The 27,190-nt window shown below is 47.1% G+C and overlaps 1 protein-coding gene across 1 annotated transcript in view; it reads left to right on the top strand.

The window, feature by feature from the left end:
• Positions 1 to 23,877, top strand: part of IL17RC (interleukin 17 receptor C) — a 40,948-nt gene extending 17,071 nt beyond the window's left edge. Inside the window, exons 6-19 of the mRNA XM_063123448.1 lie at positions 688 to 805; positions 1,047 to 1,091; positions 4,279 to 4,424; positions 8,840 to 8,899; positions 11,075 to 11,138; positions 11,440 to 11,624; positions 12,413 to 12,463; positions 15,290 to 15,335; positions 17,189 to 17,322; positions 17,960 to 18,019; positions 19,492 to 19,549; positions 20,128 to 20,223; positions 21,083 to 21,121; positions 22,300 to 23,877. Coding sequence (XP_062979518.1) covers positions 688 to 805; positions 1,047 to 1,091; positions 4,279 to 4,424; positions 8,840 to 8,899; positions 11,075 to 11,138; positions 11,440 to 11,624; positions 12,413 to 12,463; positions 15,290 to 15,335; positions 17,189 to 17,322; positions 17,960 to 18,019; positions 19,492 to 19,549; positions 20,128 to 20,223; positions 21,083 to 21,121; positions 22,300 to 22,973 — 1,776 coding nt within the window. The 3' untranslated portion in view covers positions 22,974 to 23,877. The remainder of the gene's footprint in view (positions 1 to 687; positions 806 to 1,046; positions 1,092 to 4,278; positions 4,425 to 8,839; positions 8,900 to 11,074; positions 11,139 to 11,439; positions 11,625 to 12,412; positions 12,464 to 15,289; positions 15,336 to 17,188; positions 17,323 to 17,959; positions 18,020 to 19,491; positions 19,550 to 20,127; positions 20,224 to 21,082; positions 21,122 to 22,299) is intronic.
• Positions 23,878 to 27,190: the final 3,313 nt, after the last annotated feature.

Below are 27,190 nucleotides of genomic sequence, written 5' to 3'. Positions count from 1 at the left end.
GCCACTGTGAGGGAAGAGGCAAGACTGACAGCTGAACAAGCATTTGATTCGCTGCTATTTACCTATGCAAGAGGAAGGGGGGTAGCTCAGTGGTAGAGCATATGCCTAGCATGCAGAAGGCCGCCGGTTCAATCCCAGGCATCTCCAGGCAGGGCTAGGAAAGAGTCCTGCCTGAAACTCTGGAGAGCTGCTGCCAGTCAGTGTCAACAGTACTGGTTTTAAATGGACCCCCCTGGTCTGATTCCGTATAATTGAATTGTTTATTTGTTGTTTCAACCATCATGGTCATATCAACTTTACAAATGCATACACCAGCAATACAGGTAAGCACAGAAAAACTTTACGAAACAAAGACGTAAAATACGAAAAGGTACTAAAAAGGTTTTCATTAGAAGGTGCCCATAAATATATAAAAGTTACTTTTAATGCAAAGAATTAAAATAAGAGACACTAAGAATTTACATTCAAAGGTCCATAAATGTATAAAAGCTAATACTAGAGATATGTTAAAAATTCATGTCAAATTTCATCATTGCAGTTCACCCTATTGGATTCGGTATAAGGTAGCTTCCCATGTTCCCATTTTCCTGAGACGAACTGCATAGTTGGGATCACTCTCCCTCCCTCCCTCCCTCTGTATAAAAATGTCCCATTGACTTTTGACATTCCTGTTCCTTCTCTTCCCAGGGTTCCCTCCACTTGGACTGCTTCCCAGTTGCTATCAACGGGGAGTTGCATTTCACAGCCTTCACCAGGCCCCTCTACGAGTCTGTGCGTGTGATCCAGTTCACACACCAAGGACCAGGTGAGTTCCCCGTGTGCCTCCAGAGATTAGACGCTGAGCAAATGTTGTTGTTGTTGTTGTTTATTCGTTCAGTCGCTTCCGACTCTTTGTGACTTCATGGACCAGCCCATGCCAGAGCTTTCTGTCGGCCGTCGCCACCCCTAGCTCCCCCAAGGTCATGTCTGTCACCTCCAGAATATCATCCATCCATCTTGCCCCTAATCCTTCCTTCCGACTGCTCACCTGTTTTTTCTTCCCACAGACTGCACCTGGCGTGACGCTAAAGATGGTGTTCGCCTCTGCCAGGGTATGTAGCAAGGCCACCAATTCCCTATCAGTACTGATGCTCCCCTGACGCAAGCACAGAGACTTCGCAAACTCCCTGCAGTAGCCAGTGAGATCAGTATCTTTAGTCAATTCAGGAAATTCCCAGGCATCAAAGGCTGCTTCGAGGGATCAGCCCAAAGATCAATGAGGCCAGCCAGATACCCCAAGGCAGCTCATAAACAGGGCTTGATGGAGGAGATATTAAGCTCCATTCGACAAGTGTTTTATTGCACACTCGTTATTGGGCACACACGGAGTTTGCTCAGGTCCCTCCCATGACATCGTCTGCCTTCCACCCCTTCTGGTCTTCCTTGTGCAACAACAAAAAACTCTCATTAAGTCAGATATTTTTTTAAACTCGGTATCACCGCTCTCTCCAGCTGTGTGCAGGAGAAGCAGCGCCATTAGAACAGCGGACTCAATGGGCCTCGTGCTCGTTCTGTACTTCCTCTTTTGAAAAGAGGAAGTAACTGAGGAACGAAAATACGGGCAGAGAAGCAAAGGTAGGGAGCGTGTTAACCCCCCCTCCCCCCAGTGTGATGGAGCTTATTGGCTCCTTTTCAGACCATCAGTTACTGAGAATTCTGGCTTATTGTGCTGTTCGATGACTTGGCTGCTTCTGCCAGTGGGAGCAGCTAACCAGGGAATTTCTGTCTGTGATTTGTTTACTGTTCCATCCAAACCGGGATCTCTAGCTTGTTCTCTCCTACCAAGCCAGAATCATAAGCCAAGAATAAACTCTGCAAAATGTCTGCTGGCAGGAGGAGCCACATGGGAGCAGTTGAGCAGTGTACACTGGTGACACTTGCTCATTTCATGGTAAGACAGAATTCTCGGCTGTTGTCACTTACTATGATGTGCAAAGAGAGCCATTCTCTTGTTTGTTGTTCACACTCCATGGCAATCAGAAGTATTCTTGGGTGTTCTCTAAACGAGCTATACGCTTGTTTCTGGCTGCTCACGGAAGTTTCCGGGTGAAATTGACCATGCCATGCTCAAACAGGAGGTCTCCCGTAGCTCCCCCCTCCTTCTTTTGACAGCGGCGTTTTGGCCCCGTGAGGCACCTTGCTCCCACGTGTGCATTCCTTCCGGGCATCTGCACGGGGAAGAATGCAAGTGCGAATTTTCCCACTCTGTAAAAGTAAAATAATAATAATGGGGGGGGGCAGGAGAAGAGGAACGGGGCTGTTCCTCCCCCACCTTTTTTAAAAATTATATTGTCTGTATCTGCACAGCTACATTTAATGAAAATTAAAAGGGGGGGAAGGAATGAGGTAGCCAGAGGAGGACGCAAGGAGAGGAACTCCAGGCGAACCACCTCTCCTCCCTCTGGCTGCCCGTTCCTCCCCCACATTTATTTTTATTTTTATTATCTGTATCTGAGCAGCTACGCAGATACAGATAATAAAAAATTTAAAAAGGAGGGGAGGAATGGCCCTGTTCCTCGCCTACCTCCCGGTTGTTGTTTTACTTTTACAGATGTGCGGGGCCATCTCCGTCCCTGTCCAGTCCATGGCAACCAATCAGGGGGCGCCATGGGCTGTGACACGCCTCCACTGCCATAAAACATCAGGGTAAGTGCCTGACTTTTTGGAGCGGAATTTCCAGGGTTTGCCCCCGGATGGCTTTACGATGGCGGCTGCGTCATGTACATGACGTGCTGCTACTGCGAAGCCACCCTGGGGCAAATGAAGGGAGGAGAGGGTAAAATGCCTCCCTGCAACAAAGGGCAGCAGATCCAATCCCCATGTGTCTACTTAGAGATAAGTCCCATTGTGTTCAATGGTGCTTACTCCCAAGTAAGTTTGACGAGGGTTGTGAACTTACAGCAAAATCATACTTGTCCCGGCTTTTCTGTGGGCTGTGAGGAAACAGACAACAAAAACTCCCCCTCCTTTGGACACATACCAGGGAGGGAAGGAGGCGCTCTCTCGATTCAACTGTGTCTGCCTTTTTAAAGGAGCCCTGGGAAACAGCAGCAGGACCTTCCTTCGCCCCTCTCCTCCTGTATAATCCAGTTCATATCAATTCATATCAATCCTGCCGAAGAAACAGGAAGCACAACAGTGCCGGATAAACAACGGGATTTCCCTTAATGTAGAGAAGCTCTTGGCAGGATAAATCAGGAACAAACACAGGACTGGAAGGGGCTCAAAAGTTCTTCAAGTCAAACTTCCTGCCATCCCACACATTGAGTGCTTGTAACCATGCTCTGATATGCTAACCCTCATTGTTACAGTCAAAATAAAACCTCGTTCAGATGTTATTAGTCAGGGCTACGATTACTGTGCAAGAATGGGATCTGTTGGAGACTTTGGCATCCTGAGAATCCCAGCTTTAATTCTTAAGCAGCAAGTTCCTATTCCTCGTCGTTGTAGAGAGGAGTTTGAAAGTGTGTAGCAGTGTCTATTCCTGATGGACTTTTGGAAACTAAATGAAGATTTGCACAGGCCTGATTTGTATAATATATTCTCTTTGTGTCATTTAGGAGTCCTTGGCTAAAGAGTACAGGTAGTTCGGACGATTATCATAAATAGTTAGAGTGAACTCTCTGAACTGTGACAGAGGTGCCTGCTGGCACAGGAGGAGGAGTGCAGTAAAGCAATTCAAATAGCTATGGAAAAAGTGTTGGCAGATATAGTTTAACAGTCATAATGTCTCATTCTTTGCCTGTTGTGTGTTCCTGGACAGCAGCATGGGATGTTGCCTTATAGCAACTCACACCATTGGTCCAGCTTTTTCAGTTATTCTACACTGATTGGCAAGGGCTCTCCAAGGTTTCAGAAAGGGGCCTTTCCCAACCCTACCTGAACTTGCCAGGGATTGAACCTGGGACCTCGTGCATGCAAAACATGTGCTCTACCACTGAGCTATGGCCTCTACCCATGTATGCTTCTGTCCTTCATTCTGTGGGTTAAAATACACACACACACACACACACACACACACACACACACACCAATTGCAGAACTCCTCTGGGAATGAGGTGGGGTGAGAGAAGTGTCTGTGATGTCATGGGTGCTTGCCAATAGGCCCCTTCCACAGCTGCCTTTTCCCTGGTTGTTCAAACTCCTGACAAATAGCAGATCCCAATCAGATGCTCATGCTGGAACCCTTTTAGGGCTGTGAATGTACTTGGAACATTGATGAAAATTTCTTTGCTACAGAACCCAGTTTAGAGGTCTCCATGGAGCTAGATAAGGCTGTACTGCATGTGTGGGACATCCCTGAAGGACAGCATTTCAACCTCTGGCTGTATCTGAACCGGACAAGTGGATCTGAAGGGCTGGACAAGGGCCCCACCAAGTTGCTGGTGAGTGAAGGGCCCTGCTTGAGACCTGCCAGGCCTAGGGAGGTTGTGGGCTCTCCCACCCTAGAGGCCTTCAAGAGGCAGCTGGACAAGCATCTTTCGGGGATGCTTTAGGGTGGATTCCTGCATTGAGCAGGGGGTTGGACTCGATGGCCTTATAGGCCCCTTCCAACTCTGCTATTCTATGATTCTATGATTTATACCTCCGCTATCCCTTCCTTCCTCCTTCCATTATTCCAGGAAGCCTTTCCTTAATGATTAACCCCGGTTCACTGTACATTTGGCTTCTTTTAAAATCTATTTTAAAGTGTTTTATTCTGTTTTTATTTTATTTTATCTTGTACACTGCTCCAAAATTTTCAACGGGGAGCGGTATATAAATACTGTAAATAAATAAAATAAAATAAAATATTTCAGAGAAGCTCTGCGCCTCCCCCCCCCCCCCCCGGCTGCATTTGAGTGGTGGGCAGGGCCAAAGGCAAAAGGGGCAGGGCCAAAACACCAAAAAAATGAAAAGTATTTTTTGCTTAAAGCTCTTGGCGCCAGTAGCTAACCGTTAGAAGAGGTATTTCAATGGCACAAAAGCCAGGAAACCACCAAAGAGTTGTTGGTTAGGAGGAAGGGGTGGAGCCAGATAGGGTGACCATATGAAAAGGAGGACAGGGCTCCTGTATCTTTAACAGTTGTATTGAAAAGGAAATTTCAGCAGGTGTCATTTGTATATATGGGGAACCTGGGGAAATTTCCTCTTCATCACAACAGTTAAAGTTGCAGGTGCCCTGCCCTCTTTTAAATCTGTCTAGTATAGCTCCTGCACCTTTAACAGTGGTGATGAAGAGGAGATTTCACCAGATGCTATATGCATACAAATGACACCTGCTGAAATTCCCTTTTCTATGCAACTATTAAAGATACAGGAGCCTGGTCCTCCTTTTCATATGGTCACCCTAGAGCCAGAAGAAGGGTGTGTGGCCATCTGGGAAACCCCAGAGGGCTGGATTTGGCCCGTGAGCCTGAGTTTCCCCACCCCTGTGCTAATTGTTTAGAGATGAGAAAGTGAGCTGGCTTGAATGTTAAGTATACATAGGGTGACCATATGGAAAGGAGGACAGGGCTCCTGTATCTTTAACAGTTGCGTAGAAAAGGGAATTTCAGCAGGTGTCATTTGTACATATGGAGAACCTGGTGAAATTCTCTCTTCATCGCCACAGTTAAAGCTGCAGGAGCTATACTAGAGTGACCAGATTTAAAATAGGGCAGGGCACCTGCAGCTTTAACTGTTGTGATGAAGAGGGAATTTTTCTCCATATATACAAATGACACCTGCTGAAATTCCCTTTTCAATACAACTGTTAAAAGATACAGGAGCCCTGTCCTCCTTTTCATATGGTCACCCTAAGTATACAAGAATGGGACATCCCTCCTCCTAGCCCTTCTCCTGGTCCACGTACTTAGAGCTCCCGCTTAGAGTCAGGGGCATTTCATATATTATACAGAGGCAACCCTGGTTTGTCCTGGAAGGTACACTCAACAAAGAGATGCAGCCTATCATGGCTGCCTGAGCATGTACTGGTTAGGGTGACCATATGGAAAGGAGGACAGAGCTCTTGTATCTTTAACAGTTGCAAAGAAAAGGGAATTTCAGCAGGTGTCATTTGTATATATGGAGAACCTGGCGAAATTCCCTCTTCATCACAACAGTGAAAGCTGCAGGAGCTATACGAGAGTGACCAGATTTAAAAGAGGGCAGGGCTCCTGCAGCTTTAACTGTTGTGATGAAGAGGGCGTTTCACCAGGTGCTGCAGGCATACAAATGACACCTGCTGAAATTCCCTTTTCTAAACAGCTGCCCTGTCCTCCTTTTCATACGGTCACTCTAGCGGCACTGGTATGACACACGTTTTTGAGTTATACGTATAAAACATCTTAGATGTGCTTCTGACAAATGCAATGCGTGAAAAGCCCTCAGTCTTTCCTTCTCTAGATCCTGTCCTGTGGGAACAGAGTGGGAACAATGCTGGAGTTGGTAACTAGTTCCCAGTTATCTGTGTAAAAGTTTGAAACAGAGCTCCATCCGTAAACTGAATAAGGACCTTAGAGCTGCCTCTTTTCAGCATGCAACTCCTTTGTTAAAGGAGCTGCACTGCCTATTCACTACTGGGCCAGCTTTAAGGTTTAGTACTAGTGTACAAAGCCCTAGACAACTTGAGAACAGGATACCTGAGAGAGCACCTTTTCCCTTACCAACTTGCCCAGCCACTAATGTCATCTGAGAGCATGTTCCTGTGGTTCCACATGGACCTATAGTCGATTGGAGTCCACCAGGAGAAGAGCCTTCAGTGTAGTGGCCCCCTTTGTATGGAATTCCTTGCCATTGGAGGTCAGGCAGGCACCCACATTGTGTTGTTTCTGGTGCCTCCTGAAAATGTTGTTTCAGGAAACTTTTCTTCAGTGACTGGCTGCGGTTTTACCAGGCCCTTGTCTATACGACAGCGGGATTGCTCCTCATTAAATATAAATCCAATTTTTTGTTGATTCGAATGTAGGTAATGAGCGTCACACTGCAGCAGCAATAAAGATTTATCTCCTGTAATTTTTTGTGTGATGCAGTTATACATGCGCATGTGTACATTGTCGCATTATGGGGTATACAATGCCATGGAGGCGAATGAAGTGATATAGTTTATATGCAGAGCTCCTCAGATTGATGTAACAGCAAAACTGGAGTGGGGTGGGGGAACGAGGCTGCAGAGGAAGATGGCAGCGCATTTCTGCCTCTTTGTTTATGCGGAGCTCCATAGAATCAGATCGTTCAACCTAAAAACGGCACAAAAAAATGAACCAGCCCATAGGTGGGAAAGCAGGAAGCCGGCCAATCACGTTCTCCTACCCTCAAAGCTCCACCCATCTGTCAAAATGAGATTTAACTCCCCCAATAACATATAACCTTAACGTGGTGGAAACTTGGACACGATCGAAACGTTGCGGTAAATTGCTGCTGCGAATATGCACATTATCGCGGTTAAAAACGTGATGTTACTGCAAACAGACGGCTGACTCGTGTGTCCTAAAATGAGAATATGTGCAGCTACGTCGGGGTAAACAAGCTGTATAGACAAGCCCCAGAACTTGGGTTTTATCAAGACTTTGTTCTTTTAAAAATAGTAATTTTTAATATAGTGTTTTTATTGTTTTACTCTATCTGTACTTCACAGCTCCGAAATCTTTGGATGTGGAGCAGTATATAAATATTGTAAATTAAATAAAGAAATAAATATCATTTACGACCATGACTGAGGTACAGTCCTCTTCCAGATAGACAATAATTCTCTACAATCAAAGCTGTAGTTTTTGCACAACATACATTAAGGGGTGATGACCCCGATGACAAATATATTCAGTTTTCTTTTTGAGCTCTGTTTCGTTCTTGCATGCAAATAAGGAACCTGAGAACTAGAAACCAAATCCAGCATCATAACTTGGGTTAATGTGTAAATATCTGTGTTGTTTAATGGTTTATTCCAGGAAAGAGGCAGCAATAGGTCTTAAATAAAAAATGTCTTTTCATGGCTGGCTGGGTATGCTGGGAGTTGTAGGACGTTTTGCATCTAAATATGCAAAAGGCTGCATCCTGAGAGAAAGAACTAAGGAGTTCCCAGAAGCGGCTTTTATGGTGGCATCAGCCTGCCTCATTCACTGATCTTTACCGGGGCGGATCCACACTTAAGGTTTGGGATGCCCTGACGGCTCTATGACCCGGGCGGAAGCCGGCGGCAGCTTGTTCCGCGAAGCTCTCCGACCCGGGTGGGCCCCGGGTGATTCTTTCGCCGGCCAAAGGAGGCCGGCGGGTAGTGGGCGGCAGCTGATTGCCCGGCGAAGGCGCCGGGCGCGGTTTACTCTTTATCCCGTCCCCGCGAGGGGCGGCCTCCTCCTCCGCCGCCGCCGCCTCTTCTTGCAACGCTGAAGGTAGGGTACACATTATCGATTTCGGAACGCCCTAATGCACCGTCAGGGCGTCCCAAACCTTAAGTGTGGATCCGCCCCAGGCTTCCAGTCTACAATGATCTCAATTCAAAATCCTCCTGTTTCCCCACCTCTTCTTCCTTCTTTTTACGTACTGCAAAAACTGGTAAAGGAACAAAAGATGGAATTGCTGCAAAATGCTTCTGATTAGTAGCACTTGGAGCCCTCTGTCTGAAAGCACGCCTAGGGTCAGCTCTCCTACTGGGCCTGGCTTCCTCAAATCTAAAAGGTGGTGGTGGATATCCTTAAAAGTGCAGTCCAAAAACACAACCCGATCCTAGAATCCTAGAATAGCGGAATTGGAAGGGGCCTATAAGGCCATTGAGTCCAACCCTATTAGATGCTTTTTCTACTACCTATTCTCACTCTCCCCATTTCCCTTTCTTGTATTTTAGACTAGGCCAGAGAACGTGAGCATACCTATCTCCCAGGTGTTTCCCTGTCTCTGCCTGCAGGTAAGGATTTTTAAGACGCTTCACAAGGCCTCGCGCTATTATCTTGCTCCATGACCTCTGATCACGAGTACTTCCGGAAAAGGCTTTTATCCTCAATCAGCCTTCCTCATTCATTAATTTTACAGTGGGTCCAGATGACAAAATCTTTCATAACCATCCTGTGTTTTCTCTCTGCTTCTTCCGTCTTTTTCCTAAACGCTAAAAATCCATTAAGGAGGAAAACACGGAATAACTAGTGACCATATGAAAAGGAGGACAAGGCTCCTGTATCTTTAACAGTTGTATTGAAAAGGGAATTTCAGCAGGTGTCATTTGAATATATGGAGAACCTGGTGAAATTCCCTCTTTTATCACACCAGTTAAAGGTGCAGGTGCCCTGCCCTCTTTTAAATCTGGTCACTCTAGTACAGCTCCTGCAGCTTTAACTGTTGTGATGGAGAGGGAATTTCACCAGGTTCCTCATATATACAAATGACACCTGCTGAAATTTCCTTTTCTATGCAACTGTTAAAGATACAGGAGCCCTGTCCTCCTTTTCATATGGTCACCCTAGAATAACTGCAGAGTGCCCTTTTGAGTGGTAATGCAACACACACACACACGCCCTCACACATTCCACATGCTCAGTGCACCTGGTTGGTTGCACAAACAGATCTTAGATGTAAGCAAACAGCCACTGTAAGCAATGGTGCAGTTTGGGCTGGACCTTGGGGGTAAAATCCATGGCCCTGCAGCCCCCAAATTAACCACCTGGAGAACAGCAGGTGCAAAGCAAACATAGGGGCATGTCTACACAGGGCGATATCCCGGGGATTGCCCCGGGATCGTCCCTGTGCGTCCACATGATGCACGGGGGATCCCTGGAGCAGGGAAGGATGACCCCTCCCTTTCCCCGGGCTATTGCCCTATCCTTTAATTCCGATTTCCCCCCTGGTCTAGGGATGATCCCGAGACTGCAGGACATGTGGCCCACCGTCGCGGTTTCATCCCGTCTCCTCGTGAGTAATCACAAGGAGCCAGACACAGAGCTCTTCAGGAGCTCCGTGCCCTTCAGGGGTGGAGTGGAGGGAGCGGGAGTAATTTTTTTAAAAAAAAAATTACTTACCTTTTCAAACGAGCGCTCAAGTGGTCATCTTGAGTAAAAAAAAAAAAAATCCAAAATGGCGGACGCAACATTCTCCATCCTCCCACCGCATGTAAACCGCAGAAAAACTTCCTGACTGTTAGAGCAGTGCGACAGTGGAATCAGTTACCTAGGGAGGTTGTGGGCTCTCCCACACTAGAGGCATTCAAGAGGCAGGTGGACAGCCATCTGTTAGGGATGCTTTAGGGTGGATTCCTGCATTGAGCAGGGGGTTGGACTAGATGGCCTTGTAGGCCCCTTCCAACTCTGCTATTCTATGATTCTATGATTCCATGTAGACTGAGGGGGAGGATCTTGCGGTCATCATATCACGAGATCATCCCCCTCCTCCACCCCCCTGTCTAGCCATGGCCCTAGTTTTATCCCTGTAGTCATGATAGTGTTATGAAGTGAGCTTAAAATGCAAAATTGCACACGTTTAGAGTTTTATTTTGTCTTATAATCATCATCATCATCAGGAATTAGTAAACAGTTCTATTATTGTTATTATATTTATTTATATTTATTATTATTTATAAAACATTTTTAAATCTCACTCCTCAGCCAAAAACGGCTCCTAGAGCAGCTGACAATCAGTCAGTAAAATAAGAGAATTCCTACCTGCAGGCTTACAATCTAAAAGACACGTCACACAAATAAAAGGGGATGGGGAAGGAAAAGGAAAAAAAGTGAAATAGATTGTTGTTGTTCTAACATGTCAGGAATGTAGAAGCAGTTTTAAAGCATGGAATGGCAGTCGAAGGGGAGGGGGAAGGGGAAGGGGAAGGGGAAGGGGAAGGGAGAGATGTTAGTTGTGTGCTGCACAATTGATGTAATATATATGGCCGTCTATAACACCATTGAGTTCAGGATCTAAAATTTCCCAACTGCAGCACTTAAATCAGCTCTTAGATATCTACATGAGATCCTTTGCACTGGATTGAATCAGGTTGTCAGCACCCCACACACTTTCCCCCAGGTCCAGTATGGGGGTCTATAGTTTTCTCTGCCCCCCCCCCCCAATCTAATTCTATTGAATATTGTGTTTGTAGGTCTGGCCCAAGAATGAAGGCCAAGACGACTCGCCACGAACCTACCTGTGCCCCTTTGCAAACGGTATGAAAACATCTATTTATTCATTCAGCTTCCTAGCCCTCAAGATGCAGGTATCGATAAGATTTTTTTAAAAAAATCGAAAATACATTTCCAAACTGCATTCTGATTTTTGTAAAAAATAACAACACCCACACACCCAAAAACCCAGAATCATAGTTCCGAACTGGCATGTGTTCACGGAGGCAGAGTTGCCACAGTATGCGTACTTTGGGAGGAAGGGTTGGGGCTACTAGTGCACTCTTGCATGGAGTAGAAGTGGGGGGAGGCGTGCTTTGTTACAAAGACCATCTTCTCATTTCAGACACTGAAGCTTTGACCAGGGCCTGGGCAAAGAGCCGTCTAGAGGTTAAAGCCTTCAATAAGACCCTGAGCTGCACCCTCACTGCACCGTGTGACCTTGCAGGGGAGCTGGTGCCCTGCTGGAGGGGGGAAGCGCTTGCCTGCCACCCGCTGCACCCCCAGCTGCACCTGGCCCTCACTCCACATGTGAGTAAAGCAAGAGGGTGGAGGAAAGAGATTTGGATGCGTTGGCAAAGATTGCATTGGTTGAGGACTAGAAGTCTGATAAGCCTTCGGGTTGCTGGGTCATCCTTTCAACAATAAGGAGCAACCTGAACCTTTCTTTCCAGGCTCACAGGAACTAGCTAAAGGAATGTTTTATAGCAGCCCGAGGGCCGGATTCAGTTTTGGAGAGGTGTGGGGGGGGGGGCTGCATTCCAGTGGTGGGCGGGTTTGAAGGCAAAATGGGGCGTGGCCAATATTAGTATGACCCTATGGAAAGGAGGACAGGGCTCCTATATCGTTAACCGTTGTATAGAAAAGGGAATTTCAGCAGGTGTCCTTTGTATGCATGCAGCACTTAGTGGAATTCCCTCTTCATCACAACAGTTAAAGCTGCAGGAGCCCTGCCAGATACAAAAGAGGGCAGGGCTCCTACAGCTTTAACTTGTGATGAAGAGGGAATTTCACCAAGTGCTACATGCATACAAAGGACACCTGCTGAAATTCCCTTTTTCTGTGCAACTTAAAGATACCGGAGCCCTGTCCTCCTTTCCATAGGGTCACCCTAGTTTAAACCCAAGAGCCCTGCACGCCTGACAACCCTAAAAGAGGGCTGGGGAGGGAGAATTTGCCCGGGGAGCCCCACTCAGATCAAGCCCCATTCAGGTATGGGAGTGGCTTGCGATGGGTCAGCACATGGGCCCAAGTAACCTTGGCTGCAGCCTTCCTGGGGTGGAGGATTGCGTGTAACAAACTCTTTCCAAACCTCCTAGGTACCGCAGGAATTCCCAGGACTGAGACCCCACCCCAACCTCTGTGTGCAGGTAGGAACCACCTCTGTGTGCAGAGATGATCCATCAAGACCAGTGGAGGCTGGTGGCTCCAATGCCAGTGGGGCGGTGAATTCGCTGGCTGGTTCAGTCAGAACCAGCCAGAATTCTAAATAAGCTATCCAAGGTGCTTCATGGGCACCGTTCATGGGCATAATGGCATGCATGGATGCCTGTTGGGATCTGTGGTGTACATGGCATCTTACAAGGTTTTCCAGGCTTCATAAAGCGGTCCATGCTCACAGCCGGGGTGACGGGAGGAGAATGTGGCCAAATGCCACTACCTGTACTTCAGGTGTGAAAACAGTTCTCTTCCAGGAAGCATTCCCTAAATGACCAGCCACGGTTTTGATTGGCATTGTGTTTTAATAGTTTTAATATGTTTTTTTTTAAAAAAAAATCTTTTTACTATCGTGCTTCTTCTGTTTACCGCTCTGGAATCTGTTACATATGGAGCAGTATGCAAATATTGTAAATAAATAAATAATATAAACATCAGGGATGAAAACTAAGAGAAGCCCAACCCTCAGCTTGTTTACTGAGAAGTAGGGATTGTCCATTTGGGTTTATGTTTGTTTGGCCTTTTTCAACCTTAAATTTCCTTCATCTCCAGGGTTTGAGGAGGCAGGATTTTCTCCTCGGCCCTACCAGGAGATGCCAGGCTTCATCCCATGTACCTGTTTCCCTCGAATTATCCCCTACAGCGCTAAGCTGTCGGCGTTGTTGTTGCTAAATCACACCCCGGGCGGCAGCGCTCCTAAGATCCTTTGCAAAGGATTTAAGAGGAGAAATGTAAAAAAATCATAAAAAATCAACGGATGACCCAATTCGATTCAAATTTGGTATGCTTAAAGCTCTCCTTAATATCTATTACTGTGCCAATTTGAAGTCTTTATCTTTAAAGCTTATGCAGATGTAAGCATTTGTTTAATTCATAACAAATCCTGTTCCTGTGCCCCTAGTGGCTTCTCAGAAAACAACAAATAATTCGCTCCAAAAGTAGTACCAAAAAAGGGCGGTTCTTTTGCCTTTGAAGCACAATTAAAGCAGGATGCATGGGAGTACTTCACAGTCAAAGCAGATTATAAACTGGAAAACTTCAGAGTACAATAAAAGCAGATTATAAGATGGAAAACTTCGGAGTCCTTTGCACGCAATTTGCAGTGATTGCACAGGAGAACGCTGTTGTGATAAAGCTCCAACTCTACTATTCTGTGATTCTATGATTCTATGACTTCCTGCGTGCAAATCAGGTCCTCTACCAGTGAGCTCTGGCCCCTTCCCAAACCTCAGGACTGTGGTTCTATTACCCTCCTGTTGACCATCAAATAAGGAGGGCAAATTAACTTTTTGTAGACCTACGTCTGTAGGGGATAAGGCAAGCTTTCTGTCTTTCTACGTTTCATCTTGAAAGACAACAACAAAAGTTTGTGTAATGTGAAAGCTCGCATACTCCTTTGTCAGCAGATGCCCAGCCCCGTTAAAAAAAACAAAAACATCTAAAGTTAAACAAAGAAGATAATTTCCTGACCAATAAAAACCAAAGGAGAATGAAAGATCAGGATCAACTGCCAATCTTACACACAGGTAACTATCATGCAATGACAAGATTTATAACCTACTATAAAACGTTAATAAAACATGGCTTAAAATTGCAGAGCAAAAGGGCGCAAGTAAAAAGTAGCAATACGATCTATAAAGCATTTATAAGAAATTGTAAAACACAGCTAAAATCATACAGCGAAAGGTGCATCATAATTTGGCATCTGCTTTGTGTCTCTGGGGCCAGAACAATGACTGGTACCATGTCCAAGAACTGACCCTTGTGCTTTTGGTATCCAACATAGTTGTTACCGCAGTGGCCCTAAGGAGTAAAAGGGACAGTATAATCAACAATATTGAGTCCTTTTTATCCCATGGGTTTCAATGGGGGAATTCAATGGGGGAATTCATCTCTTCCCAATCAGTCTCAGGGTTCTGTTTTCCACAGGGGCAGAGATGGGATGTGTGTGACCCTCTAGATTAGTGGTTCCCAAACTTTTTCAGATCACCGCCCCCTTGGTTCCACAAACTCATGCCCAGTGCCCTCTACCCTACCCTATAAAAATCATTAATCAGAATAGCAGTTTTCAACGACCCACTAAGGAAGATAATAACAATAAAATTCAAAACAGTAACAATTAATTGAATATTTATTCAAAATCCGAAGCACCCACCGCAGGCTTGCCAAGAGTGGGAGGGAAAAGAGAGCGAACACCTCTGTTTTGCAACCAGCGTGGCAGGGCACACCAAGCAGGATATGTCTCTTCATTAGTGTTTTGGTGCTTTTGAAACATTTCAATTCACCGTTAAAAGGACTCTTCTTAAACGGTATTAATACATGTGTGGATTCTTCCCCTACATGGCTTGGGACCAAACTACCTTCTCCCATTAAAATGTTCCTGGGTTTTAAGACCTTCTGGAGAGGCGCTTCTCGGAAAAGACCACCTCGAGCGCCCCCTGTCGCCCCTTAGTGCCCCCCTGCCATTCCTTTGCCTCTTAATGCCCCCCTATGCAAACCCACCACCCCCAAGGGGGCGGTACCCCCCACTTTGGGAACCACTGCTCTAGATGTTCTTGGACTGCAACTCACAAGGGCTGATGGGAGTTGTAGTCCTACAACATCACTGCACTGAAAGCTTGCCAGGTGCCACTTGGAAGCTCACAAACAGGGGATGAAGGCAACAGCGTTTGCTTAGCCCACATGATTCTATTACACTACCAGTACCCCTCTCCCTCTCCCCATGTCCCACTGACCCACGTCTATCTCCCTGTGTGTAGGTAAGGAGCAACGGGACCACCTATCTTCAGAGTTGTCTGCAGGAAAGTGAGTGTTATGATGGGCTCTGTGGGCCAAACTAGTCATGCATTTTGTAAAATTTATTTATTTATTTATTTATTTATGGAAAGCATTTAAAACAAGAACAATACTTCTACTAAAAGGGGCTTCTGGCGTGGCTTACAAAGCTCAGTAATAAGGCAGTCCCAGCCTGCCCTCAGGCTTGCAGCCTAAAAATTATGGAATATAAGGAAAGGGGGTTGGGAGGGAGGAGGAAAAAAGCAGACTCGGGTATTCATTCTTAGTTACCAAATTGCATTAATGGCTTTTTTAAAAAAAGGAAACAGCAGGGGAAGGGGCATCGGGATGGAGAGACCCTTGCTGCGGGGAATAGGCCCTCTGCTGTGAACCTGATCTACATGGGACACTCCACACCTATTATTTGCATGAGGGCAGGTGGGCTTTCTTCTCCGATGCAAATAGCAGTTGCAGGGGCCCATCCAGACTGGGACCACAGCAGAGGATCAAGGGTTAAAGCCTCTCCCCCAAACACCCCATGAGGGGCTGCGCCTGTTCTTCACACTGACTGATTGATTTGATGGGCAGCCTGCCTCTCTCCCAAGAAACTGGCGCTTGGTGGCATTTTAAAAGACATCCGCACACTTGCTAATTGAGCAAACAAGGTCTTGTCTCCCTCGGCCCATTCTGTGCTAAGCAAGGCCATGTGGGGATGCCAGCCAGCCAACCCATGCCTGACCCTGACATAACGATGAGAAGGAGGGTGGGCAAGAAATAATTGTTATTGTTGTTGCATTTTTTTTTACTGCCTTATCTGCTAGAAAGCCATCCAGGAAACGTACAGCAATTTAAAACTTTTGACTTCGATCCCAGCATCATTTCTTTCTACGATAAGGCATGAGCTCATCTCTTTCCTCTGCCAGCAAGTCAATTTCTAAAAAAAAGAGATAGGGTGGCCATCTGTCCTCTTTTACAGAGGTCAGTCCTCTTTTACAGAGGACAGTCCTCTATTTGAAGGCCTGTCCAGTTCATGTCTGGTTTAAAAATAAAGAACACTAAGCGGAAGAAGTCCTGAAGTAGCCGATCCACAATGAGCACCTGGACAACTGGCTGAGAAGCACACAGCTGCTCACCAGCTCATCGCCGTACCCACTATGAGATGTGCTGTATTTCTATTTAAATTCTAGTAATCATTCTAAATGTGCATCTGTATACATATGCACCTGCACATTCAAATTCTAGGCAAATGTGCACACTTATGCAAATGTGTAGACGTGCACATTCAGTTTTTAGGCTGATGTGTTTCCTCGGTTCTTGGCATTGCAGAAGTGGCTGCCCTAATTTCAAGCTTTTCTAGGTTCTATACTAGGGTGACCATACGAAAAGGAGGACAGGGCTCCTGTATCTTTAACAGTTGTATTGAAAAGGGAATTTCAGCAGGTGTCCTTTGTATATATGGAGAACCTGGTGAAATTTCCTCTTCATCACAACAGTTAAAGCTGCAGGTGCCTTGCCCTGTTTTAAATCTGGTCACTCTAGTATAGCTCCTGCACCTTTAGCTGTTGTGATGAAGAGGGAATTTCACCAGGTTCTCCATATATACAAATGACACCTGCTGAAATTCCCTTTTCTGTGCAGCTGTTAAAGATACAGGAGCCCTGTCATATGGTCACATATGGTCATTTTCATATGGTCACCCTATTCTATACACACACACACGCCTCCATGCCCTGATCCTGGATATAGGGAGGAAAACAGACTCTGTTCAGAGATGCCCTCTTGCTGAGGGTGTCCTCTGAATCCAAGAACAGAGCCTAGACCCCTGGGCTGGGCCTTAGCAGTCTTCACTGTCATTTCACAATGATGCTTTCCTTTTCTCCTAGATAGCCCAGGAAGCCAGCAGCCAAATGAGCAGCAGCTGTTGCTGCTTCAGGAGACTCGGGATTCCCAGGGGAAGCCGTTTGTTCATGTCTTGGAGCAGAGCACCTGGGTCCCCATCGCTCAGGCTGCCAGCACAGTAAGGCCTGCCTGTCATAGGTCTTCATCCTACCTCCCCGTTTCCCTCAAATTATCCCCATAGCTTAAAGCTGTTGTTGTTAGCTAAATCACACCCCGGGCGGTGGCGCTCTTAAGATACTTTGCGTACCAGGAAAGGGTTTAAAGGGGAGAAATGTAAAAAATCATTAAAAATCAACGGATGACCCAATCCGATTCAAGATTGGTATGCTTAATGCCTTCCTTAATGTCTATTACTGTGCCAATTTTGATGCCTTTATCTTTACAACTTACGCAGATGTGAGCATTTGTTTAGTTTGTACTTTAAACATATCAAATCCTCCTCCTGCGCCCCCAGTGGCCGCTCGGAGAACAACAAAAGATTTGCTCCTAAAGAGGTAGTAAAATAGGTCGGGTCTATTGGCTAAGAAGCACAATTAAAGCAGGATGCCTGGGAGTGCCTGACAGTCAAAGCAGATTATTAGCTGGAAAACTTCGGAGTCCTTTGCCCGCAATTCATAGTGATTGCACAGTATAACCCTGGTGTGATGAAGCTATTAGCCCCCTTCTTTTCCTCCTGCCGTGGATCAGGCCCCAGGTTGTGTGGGCAATGGAGCGGTAAACTCTGCGGTAACACATTTTCCTTTCCCTCCCCACAGAAAAACAGGATCCTGGTGGAAGCCCTGCAGACGGACGTGCGGTCAGGGGAATGCATGCAGGTGAGTGCAAGGACAGGGGTTGGCTGCTGGGAGCTGGTAGTTAGGAATTGTCCCAGAGTGTGGAAATGAAGATTGGGTGGTGTCAAGCTGCACTGAAAGGCATTTGGGGGTGATGTGGTAGAGAATTTTTGTCCATGCCCAGGGCCTGACTCATTGAGATCTTTCGGACTGAGGGGGAATTTCATTTGAACTTATGAACGAAGTCACGTTTTCTTGGCAGGCCTTATAGCGGGGTGGTTTGCCGTTGCCTTCCCCGGCCGTGATTACCTTTCCCCCAGCTATCTGGGTACTCATTTTACCGACCTTGGGAGGATGGAAGGCTGAGTCGACCCAAGCCGGCTGCCTGAAACCAGCTTCAGCTGGGATCGAACTCAGGCCGTGGGGAGAGTTTCGGCTGCAGAAACTGCTGCTTTACCACTCTGTGCCACACGAGGCTCCTCCGAAGAAAAGGGAACTTCACAATAAATTAGAAATTAACTATACTGAGGTGCAGAACCTCAGGCCTGGGGTCCCAATCCAGCTCCTTTGGGCTCCTCAGGTGGCCCAGGTGGCCCATCCCCACCCACCCCACGGCCGGTTTGGTGGTTTCCCAGCTCTTGTGCACCTCAGTGGAGGCTGGTGGCTCTCATGTCAGTGGGGCTGCGATTCCGCCCCAGGTTTCAGTCAGAACCGATCAGATCTCTAAAGGAGCTATGCAAAGGTGCTTCACACAGTTTCCATGGGCTTGCAAACTGGATTTTTAACTTCCAAGATTTTATGCTTTTTATACTGTATTTTGTATTTGTGTTTTTAACCTGTTGGTTGTTTTATTAGGGTTTTAATTTTTGTGAACCGCCCAGAGAGCTTCGGCTATTGGGCGGTATAGAAATGTAATAAATAAATAAATAAATAAATAAATATGCAAATTTAGTTGTAGAAAAATAGGTAAAATAAATTATAATAATAAAAACAGGTAAGGAGGAACATGACTGAGCTAGATCACATCATACACTGTGTGGAGAAATACTGGAACCCAGGCTCACCCCATGAAGCGGAGTGGTGGGAGTTTCAGGACAGATAAAAGGAAGCACTACTTCACGCTACGGAACTCACTACCACAAGATGTAGTGATGGCCACCAATCTGGATGGCTTTAAAAGGGGCTTGGATCAATTCTCGGGGGATATCATGATGGCTAGATTTTGTCTCTAGTATGGGGCAGTGTGCCTCTGTATATCAGCTGCTGGGAAAGTTGCAGGGTGCTTGTGGGCTTCTCATACAGTATGCATCTGGTTGGCCACTGTGTAAATGGAATGCTGGACTCCTCTGGTCCAGCAGGGCTCTTCTGGTGTCCTTAGGTTACACAGACATTCGTTGTGGATACTGCATTGCTAGGACAGCATGTTGCCAGGCAGGGGCCCCTTCTAGCCATGCGATGCCGCGATCTCTGGCAGACTGTATCATAATGCTGCTGTTCTCTGTCGTTCTTTACAGCTGTGGCACACAGAGGGCAGTGAAGCCGCCGTGCTCTGGATCTGTTCATTGGCGAAGTGTGAGTGTGCCTCTCAAGGCAGGGACTGGGGTGATGGGAACGCCTCCGTGGAGAGGAGATCTTCAGTTTCAGTTTATTTATTTCGGTCATGGACCAGCACAGCAGAAAACATCATCAGCAATAATATTAGGAAACCCCGACAAGATGCATACAATAAAATACAGACATAAATACGCAGCAGTCTCAACCTGAATCTAAAATGCAATAAAACCCTTCAACGTCAATTTCTGTCGGTTTATGGCAGCCGCACAAAAACTGGCTACTTTTAGGCCGCATGCATGGCATTAGGAGCGCAGCCCTCGGGAGGTTGGGTGGAATCTTTGGCTATGTTCCAAAGAACCACCACATTAACGCTGCACCCCTAATGGGGCTGCTGACTGGGTCCTGATCCCGGCAGAACTGGCGTAGCGTGCCAAGGGTGTTTCTTCTGGCTACAGTTGCACTCAGACCTTATAGAGAAGGACCGGGCCTTCCTTCTGCTCAAGACTGGGTCCTTCAGCTTTAGACCATGGGGAAAAAAATCTCCTGTCAATCACCCATTGTTTCCCACCATCGTCCCTCTCCGTGTTTGCGTGCAGATTCCCGAACGCACTGGGTGCTGGCCTGGCTGATCACTCTCGTAGCCATCTGCTGTATCTTGCTTGCGTTGCTGCTCAAGAAGGAAGCGCTGAAAGGTACAAGACACTCTTCCTGCTCCCGATACTCTACTCGGCCCCAAGCCTTGCTGGCCCTGATCTGGTATCAGTCAACCAGTATCTCCACCTTGCTGTCTTCTCTCCTTGCTCTCTCCTTGATCTCCTCAGTCATTACAGTTTCTACTTTATTTCCAATCCACCTTCCCCTCTGCACCTTTCCCTAGTAGTTATAGTGACGTCTGTCGTCAGGAAATCCGGACCTTTTGGGGCTTGTCAGACTTCTGCGGCGTGCCTGACTCAACTAGCTTTTGCGAGCTGAGGCACACTTCCTCCGTATTCCGGGGACATTGAGAGAGAGAGAGACTCTATAAGGCAGAGTTGCCTTATACAATGAAAGCGTAATACCGCAGCATTTAGTACTAGAGGGAATAAATGCAGGCTAGAGCCAATTTCGAAGAAGTTCTAATCAATTTACTTTATTGGTGCTTTTATACACATTGTTGAAGAAGGCTATCTAACATCATTCAGCTACAAGCACCTCTTAAAGCTGGGTGCATGAGTGTAAGTAAGTGAAGGCACAAGATATGGTTACTTGCTTCCCTCGGGGGGGGGGGGGGAGAGAGAGAGAGAGAGAGAGCGCACATGTTGCTTGTTGTAGAAGCAAAGTGAAAGAGGAAGGGGAGGAAGTATAACATGTTCTCTATCGCCTCCTACCGTCTGGAGGCATGCGGAGTTGTTCCTATTACCCAACATTACCCACTTCATTCTGTTCCTTGTGTAGGCCCAGGCCCCTTTCGTGGATTTTCCTAACTCTGAGTTGCCTTGTGCCAGGCTGTTTTACTTTCATTGTTGTCTGTTCTATGGTTGACAAACCCTCTAATATTCCTTCTCTCCATAGGCTGGCTGAGGATCCTGAAAGAGGATTACCATTCTGGAGGTAAAAATAACAAGGAATCTTCTAGTACTTTCATAGATCATAGAATAGTAGAGTCAGAAGGGGCCTACAAGGCCATCAAGTCCAACCCCCTGCTCAATGCAGGAATCCACCCTAAAGCATCCCCGACAGATGCTTGTCCAGCTGCCTCTTGAAGGCCTCTAGTGTGGGAGAGCCCACAACCTCCCTAGGTAACTGATTCCATTGCCGTACTGCTCTAACAGTCAGGAAGTTTTTCCTGATCATAGAATCATAGAATAGCAGAGTTGGAAGGGGCCTACAAGGCCATCGAGTCCAACCCCCTGCTCAATGCAGGAATCCACCCTAAAGCATCCCTGACAGATGGCTGTCCAGCTGCCTCTTGAAGGCCTCTAGTGTGGGAGAGCCCACAACCTCCCCAGGTCATTGGTTTCATTGTCATCCTGCTCTAACAGTCAGGAAACTTTTCCTGATGTCCAGCCCGAAACTGGCTTCCTGTAACTTGAGCCCGTTATTCCATGTCCTGCACTCTGGGAGGACGGAGAAGAGATCCTGGCCCTCCTCTGTGTGACAACCTTTCAAGTACTTGAAGAGTGCTATCATGTCTCCCCCCAATCTTCTCTTCTCGAGGCTAAACATGCCCAGTTCTTTCAGTCTCTCTTCCTAGGGCCTTGTTGCCAGACGCCTGACCATCCTCATTGCCCTTCTCTGAACCCCCTCCAGCTTGTTTGCATCTTTCTTGAAGTGTGGTGCCCAGAACTGCTCAAGATGAGGCCTAACCAGTGCCGAATAGAGGGGAACCAGTTCTTCTCTTGATTTGGAAGTTATACTTCTGTTAATGCAGCCCAAAATAGCATTTGCTTCTTTTGCAGCCACATCTCACTGTTGCCTCATATTCAACTTGAAGACTAACAAATTTATTACAGCATAAACTTTTGACCGTTTCATCAGATTCATGAGGGACAGGGGAGGAATGAAAAAGGGGGAGTTAAAGGGCAATGACGAGATCCCTTATTTCAATGCATGCAAAATAAGCACATGGCTCTTCACAACAGGAGCAATAAATTAACACGTGTAGGGGGACATGTCTCCAAGTTGGAATATCACGGAGGCACTTGGCTGTTCGGGGGCAGAGAGGCTCCGAATCTCTGGGCAGCCCCCAGTCCAAAGCAAACATTCTTTCTCTTCCTCTCTTTCTGCAGGAATGCTTCAGGGGCGGCACGTTCTCCTCCTCTACTCGCCGGACCACCTCGGCTTTGAGCGTCTGGTGGGCACCTTGGCGGGTGCGCTGACTCAGCTTCACTTCTCCGTCTCGCTGGAGCTGTGGAGCCGTGGGGAGCTGGGATCCCTGGGGCCCATGCAGTGGCTCCACGCCCAGCACCGTCGGGTGCTACAGGAGGGTGGAGCTGTCGTGCTGCTGTTCTCCCATGGCGCCGTCGCTGCTTGCGCAGAATGGCTGGGCTGGCAGCAGAAAGACACGCTCTGCCCCACCAAGCCGGACAGCACTTTCCTGGCCTCCCTGAACTGCGTCCTGCCAGACTTTCAGGCCGGTAAGGCCAGCGGCAAGTACACGGTAGCCTGCTTTGAGGAACTTCTTTGCGCTGACGAGATCCCGGCGCTCTTCCGTTCGGTGCCTGTCTACCCTCTGCCGTCACAGCTTTTCCACTTCCTGCTAGCCCTGTCCGGCCCTGGGGTGGGCCAGGAGCAGAGGAGCAGCCTCAGGAGACACGTGGTGTGGATCAGCAAGAGCCTGGAGCGTGCGGTTCAGGAGTGTCAGCGAAGGAGGCCGCATGGCCAGAACACCCCGATGCTGCTTCCGCAGTCTGGGGATGAACAGATACAGGGGAGCGGTGGCTCTTCTTGCACGGAGTTCTGAGAGAGACGTCCGAGCTGTGTTTTTGTCCCGTGGTTTGCAAGCGTTTGGCCAAGCGCCGGGACGGGAGGGCTCCACCTTGGTCTTCCTGGGCAAAGCAGCTCAGACGCCAGCACGGGCTAATCCGTTCCTGGGCTTTGGGACTGGGATGATGCGGCACACCCCTAGTGCAGGGACGCCTTTGAGCATGGCTGCGCACGGTGACCTAAGGGGGCGTGTGGGGATGATCAGGGAACCCAGGTGTGTATGCGAGCTCATTTAGAACTCCAGAAGGATCCTGCCATCATATGACTGGACAGCAACCATCCAGTATTTCTTGTGCTTAGGAGAACAAAGGGATCCCATTAGTATGTCCAGAACTGTACAAGTGCAGAAGTAGTGGAAAGTTTCAAGTACCAAAGAGCAGCAGGCGATGATGCCTCTAGCCTCCGTGCCCTGCTTGGGGGCTCCCAAAAGCATCTGGCTGGTTGGCTGCTGTGCAAAACAGAGCACTGGCCCTCTGGCTCGGTCCAGGTGGGCAAATCCTTCCATTCTTATCTGGTATTCTCACGTTAAGTCTCTGTTTGGACAAATGTTAATCCACCTTGGATCGTTCAAAAATGCAACCTGTAGTGGCTTGGACCTGCAGGGAATCCAATAACCACCTTCTGCAAGCCTGCTAGCCACCTTCATCTGGTGGAAAACCTGTGGTTATTTTCACACACACACCCCAAAATGGTGGTGACCATAGAGTCTGCAGGCAAGAGCAACCACCACTTCCAGCGACACACTTGCCAATGCAGATATTTTCTATGGTCTACAGGCACTCCCTCCCCCCCCCCCGCCCCCCATTTTCTGAATGGAGCGGCTACTGGCTGCCCATTCAGGGTTGCAGAGGATGCTAGGATGAGTGGTTAAACTACACAGAGGTAGGCAATCTAGCCATAGTGGGTGGGTGGGTAGAGGAATCACATGGCACAGCGTGGTTCCCATTCAGGTGGCAGGCCCTCTTGTAATGGTTAGCATCCCGCTCCGTGCCACGCATGTCTGAACAGGGCCTAAGTGTTTTAACTGTGAGATGGCTGTTCCGCCAAACTCATGCTAACCCACACTCAGTGGTTGTGTGGGGGTTGTTGTTGAACCTTGCATTGTTTGTTGAAAGGTGAGTTAGTGCGTTGTCTGAACAATGGACATTTTCCTCAGGGTGGCTTGTTAACCACCCTGAACAACCCAACAACAAACTATGAATTGTCAAGGTGGTTTGTTCAAGAAAAATAAACCACACTATATAGTTAACAAGCCATCCTTTGGAAAATGCCCTGGATTTGGACAACACACTAACCTGCGGTTTAACAAACAACTTGTGGTTCAACAACAATCCATGCTCAACCACTGGGCGCGAGTTAGTATGTTGCGTGAAGTCAGCCTCAGTGTGATCATGAGAAGGTTGGGAAGTATTAAAAGAGGAAGATGATTTTTAAAAGAATCAGCTACCAAAGAACCCTTCTCTTCTGCCTAATCCTTATCACTGTGTATATTTTTATCTGAGCCAAGGAACTGAATGCCAACAGATGAAGGCAAGATTTTCAACTCTTGGTTGTCAGTGTTATATATCCAGTTTAGGCAACCGTGTCTCTCTCGTTGTGGTGCGGAATTCTTTAATTTCAAAGGGCAAGAATCCAGAACATCACTTGGAGGGGACTTGAATTGCCTCCCACCGGGCATCCCTCGGGCCGGATGACATCAGCAGGTGCTGCCACGCCAATGGGCATCATTGCCCTGCTCATGATGCCTTTCTCTTTGCTTTCCGTTCCTCTCTCAGCACAGACAAAGGGACTCGGGTCATACTTCCTTTGTATACCCCGGGGCTGAGGGTGGTGAGAGGTGCATGAAGGAAGTCTCGACTGGCACTGGAGTGGGGAACCTTCTCTGTGTGCCTCTCGCTGTCTCAGATAACATCTGGGATTCCTCTAGGGGGTGGGACCTGGAGGCTAAGCCCCACCCCCAGGAGGAAGGCTAGGAGGTTCCATGGGCAGGATGCGGAACCTTCAGAGATTGCAAGTTCTGCATCCCATACTGACGCCCTTGTTCTTCCATGAGTGAACCATGGGCCACATAAGGTCCACCTGCTGCTTCTTCCTCTCCCTTCTCCCATTATCAGCGCTCTCGTACCTTCCTCTATTGCTGATAGCAGCTGCTGGCACAGTGAGCACATTCTTCATAAAGCAACATTGGCCCCAATGGAGTTTTCCCACTTTTTCTAACTCAGAGGAATTTAGGAGCAGGGGTGGGGGATGGGGAAGCATGGCTGGATGGGGAGGCTTAAACCTCCCCTACCTGTGCATGCTGGTCCCAATCAAGAGTCCCACATGCTTACAATAAGGAATAAGGCTCAGTATTGGGCAAAAGGCGGGATACAAATAAATATAATAATAATTAATAATAATAATAATAATAATAATAATAATAAATAAAGTGAGGATCAGCTGCACATGGCGTAATTAATGTAACATGTAGGTTAGTTCTCAGAACAGATTCTTAGCAATTGGACTGAGCAGCACTAGTATTTTATGGCAAGATGCAGCACCCTCTCTGCTCTTTGCATCTTCTTCTGATCTGTTTATACGGAGTGGACGTAGCTCCCACTGGGATCAGATTTCTGGAAGGGCTGGAGCAAGGTTATAAATGCAATAATAAATATAAATTAAAAAAACAGAACAAGTCTAGAAGCTGTGATGGAGAGGGAAACAGCAAGGCAAAGGTATAGAGAAAGAGCGAGGCTAGAGGCTAGAAAGGGGGAGAAAGATGGCTAGGGATGGGGAAAGGAGTGAAAGAGCAAGGGTAGAGACTGAGAGCAGGGAAAGAGAAAGAGAGAGAGTGCGCAAAAGGGAAAGGTCTGTGTTGGCGGAAGACCAGGCAGGGCTAGGAATCAACTCTTTCCTTTTCTAGCTGTCCAACAACAGCTGATCTGCAGCAGGTACAGAAACAGGAAGGAGAACCTGGCATCCTACTGTTTTTTAAGGTTTGTATTAAAAATAATGTTTTGACAGAAGCAGGAAGTGGGCAGCTTTGTGGGTACAGTTGGAGGTCCCCATGGTGCCTGTGGGCACTTTGTTGGGGACCCCTGGCTTATGTCATAATAAATTAGTTTGTCCTTAAGGCTGGTGTGGGCAACTTGTGGCCCTCTAGTTGTAGGACTGCCACTCTCAGCAGCCCCAGCCAGGAGACCCAATGGTGAGGGATGATGGGAGCTGTAGATCAAAACTTCTAATTCTACACGGAAGGGCCCTCAATGACCTCCAGTACAACCTCCTGCAGTAGCACGATTCTCTAGGGTAGCTGAAGCCATTGCTGACAATCATTTGCCTTTCAAAATGTTCGTACATAGTTTCCCCGCTGCTTCTCAGAGTAACACATTCTGATCTCCAACTTATGCCATTCTGAAGTGTTTTCTAATATTGGAACTAAAATCCACATTTCCCAATATAAGGGCTTATCTACACCAAGCAGGATATTCCACTATGAAAGCGGTATATAAAAGGCAGGAGCCACACCAAGCAGGATATAGCAGTAGGAAAGTGGTATATAGTATGTCTCAATGGGTCCCAATAGTTGTCAGTGCACTTCAATACTGCTATAAAGCCGTCGTGTGGCTCCTGCCTTTTATATACCGCTTTCATAGTGGAATATCCTGCTTGGTGTAGATGAGCCCCAACTCTCTCAGTGTGTGTGCCTGTGCGAAATCGTGCAGCTCGTCAAACAAACACCTCTTCCAACACAGGTGATATATAAGTGTGTGTGTGCATATACTTACCTATGTGTGTTGGAAGAGGTGTTTGAAGAGCTGCACGATTTCAACTGAAAGTTCATTTGGCAATGATCTCATCCAAGCACCCTTACCAGCTGAATATATATTATAGAACAGTCCCCACCCCCACCAAAAAGTTATGCTGAAATTCATATTGAGCACAATTTGGCCAATCCAAAGCCCACCAAATACTGTGCAAGTGTCTACTGCATTCTGTAACCTTTGAATTGGCCTAATAAAAGTATTACGCTAAGCTAGGTTTTAGCATTTTTCATGGGGCCAACATAGCTACCTTTGGTTTTTATAACAGAGTTTTCTTTTGGGTGGGTGGAGCATTAAATGCAAGAAAACGGGTAAAACGTCTATAGGATTCCTAGAGGTCCTTTGGGCCCAGGACTCCAATATTTTGGAAACAATACTTTTTATCTCATGG

Source organism: Elgaria multicarinata, chromosome 3, assembly GCF_023053635.1.
Source record: "Elgaria multicarinata webbii isolate HBS135686 ecotype San Diego chromosome 3, rElgMul1.1.pri, whole genome shotgun sequence".
NCBI classification, from domain to species: Eukaryota; Metazoa; Chordata; class Lepidosauria; order Squamata; family Anguidae; genus Elgaria; species Elgaria multicarinata.
Note: the sequence above shows the minus strand (reverse complement) of the source record. Positions and strands in the feature narration are given on the sequence as shown.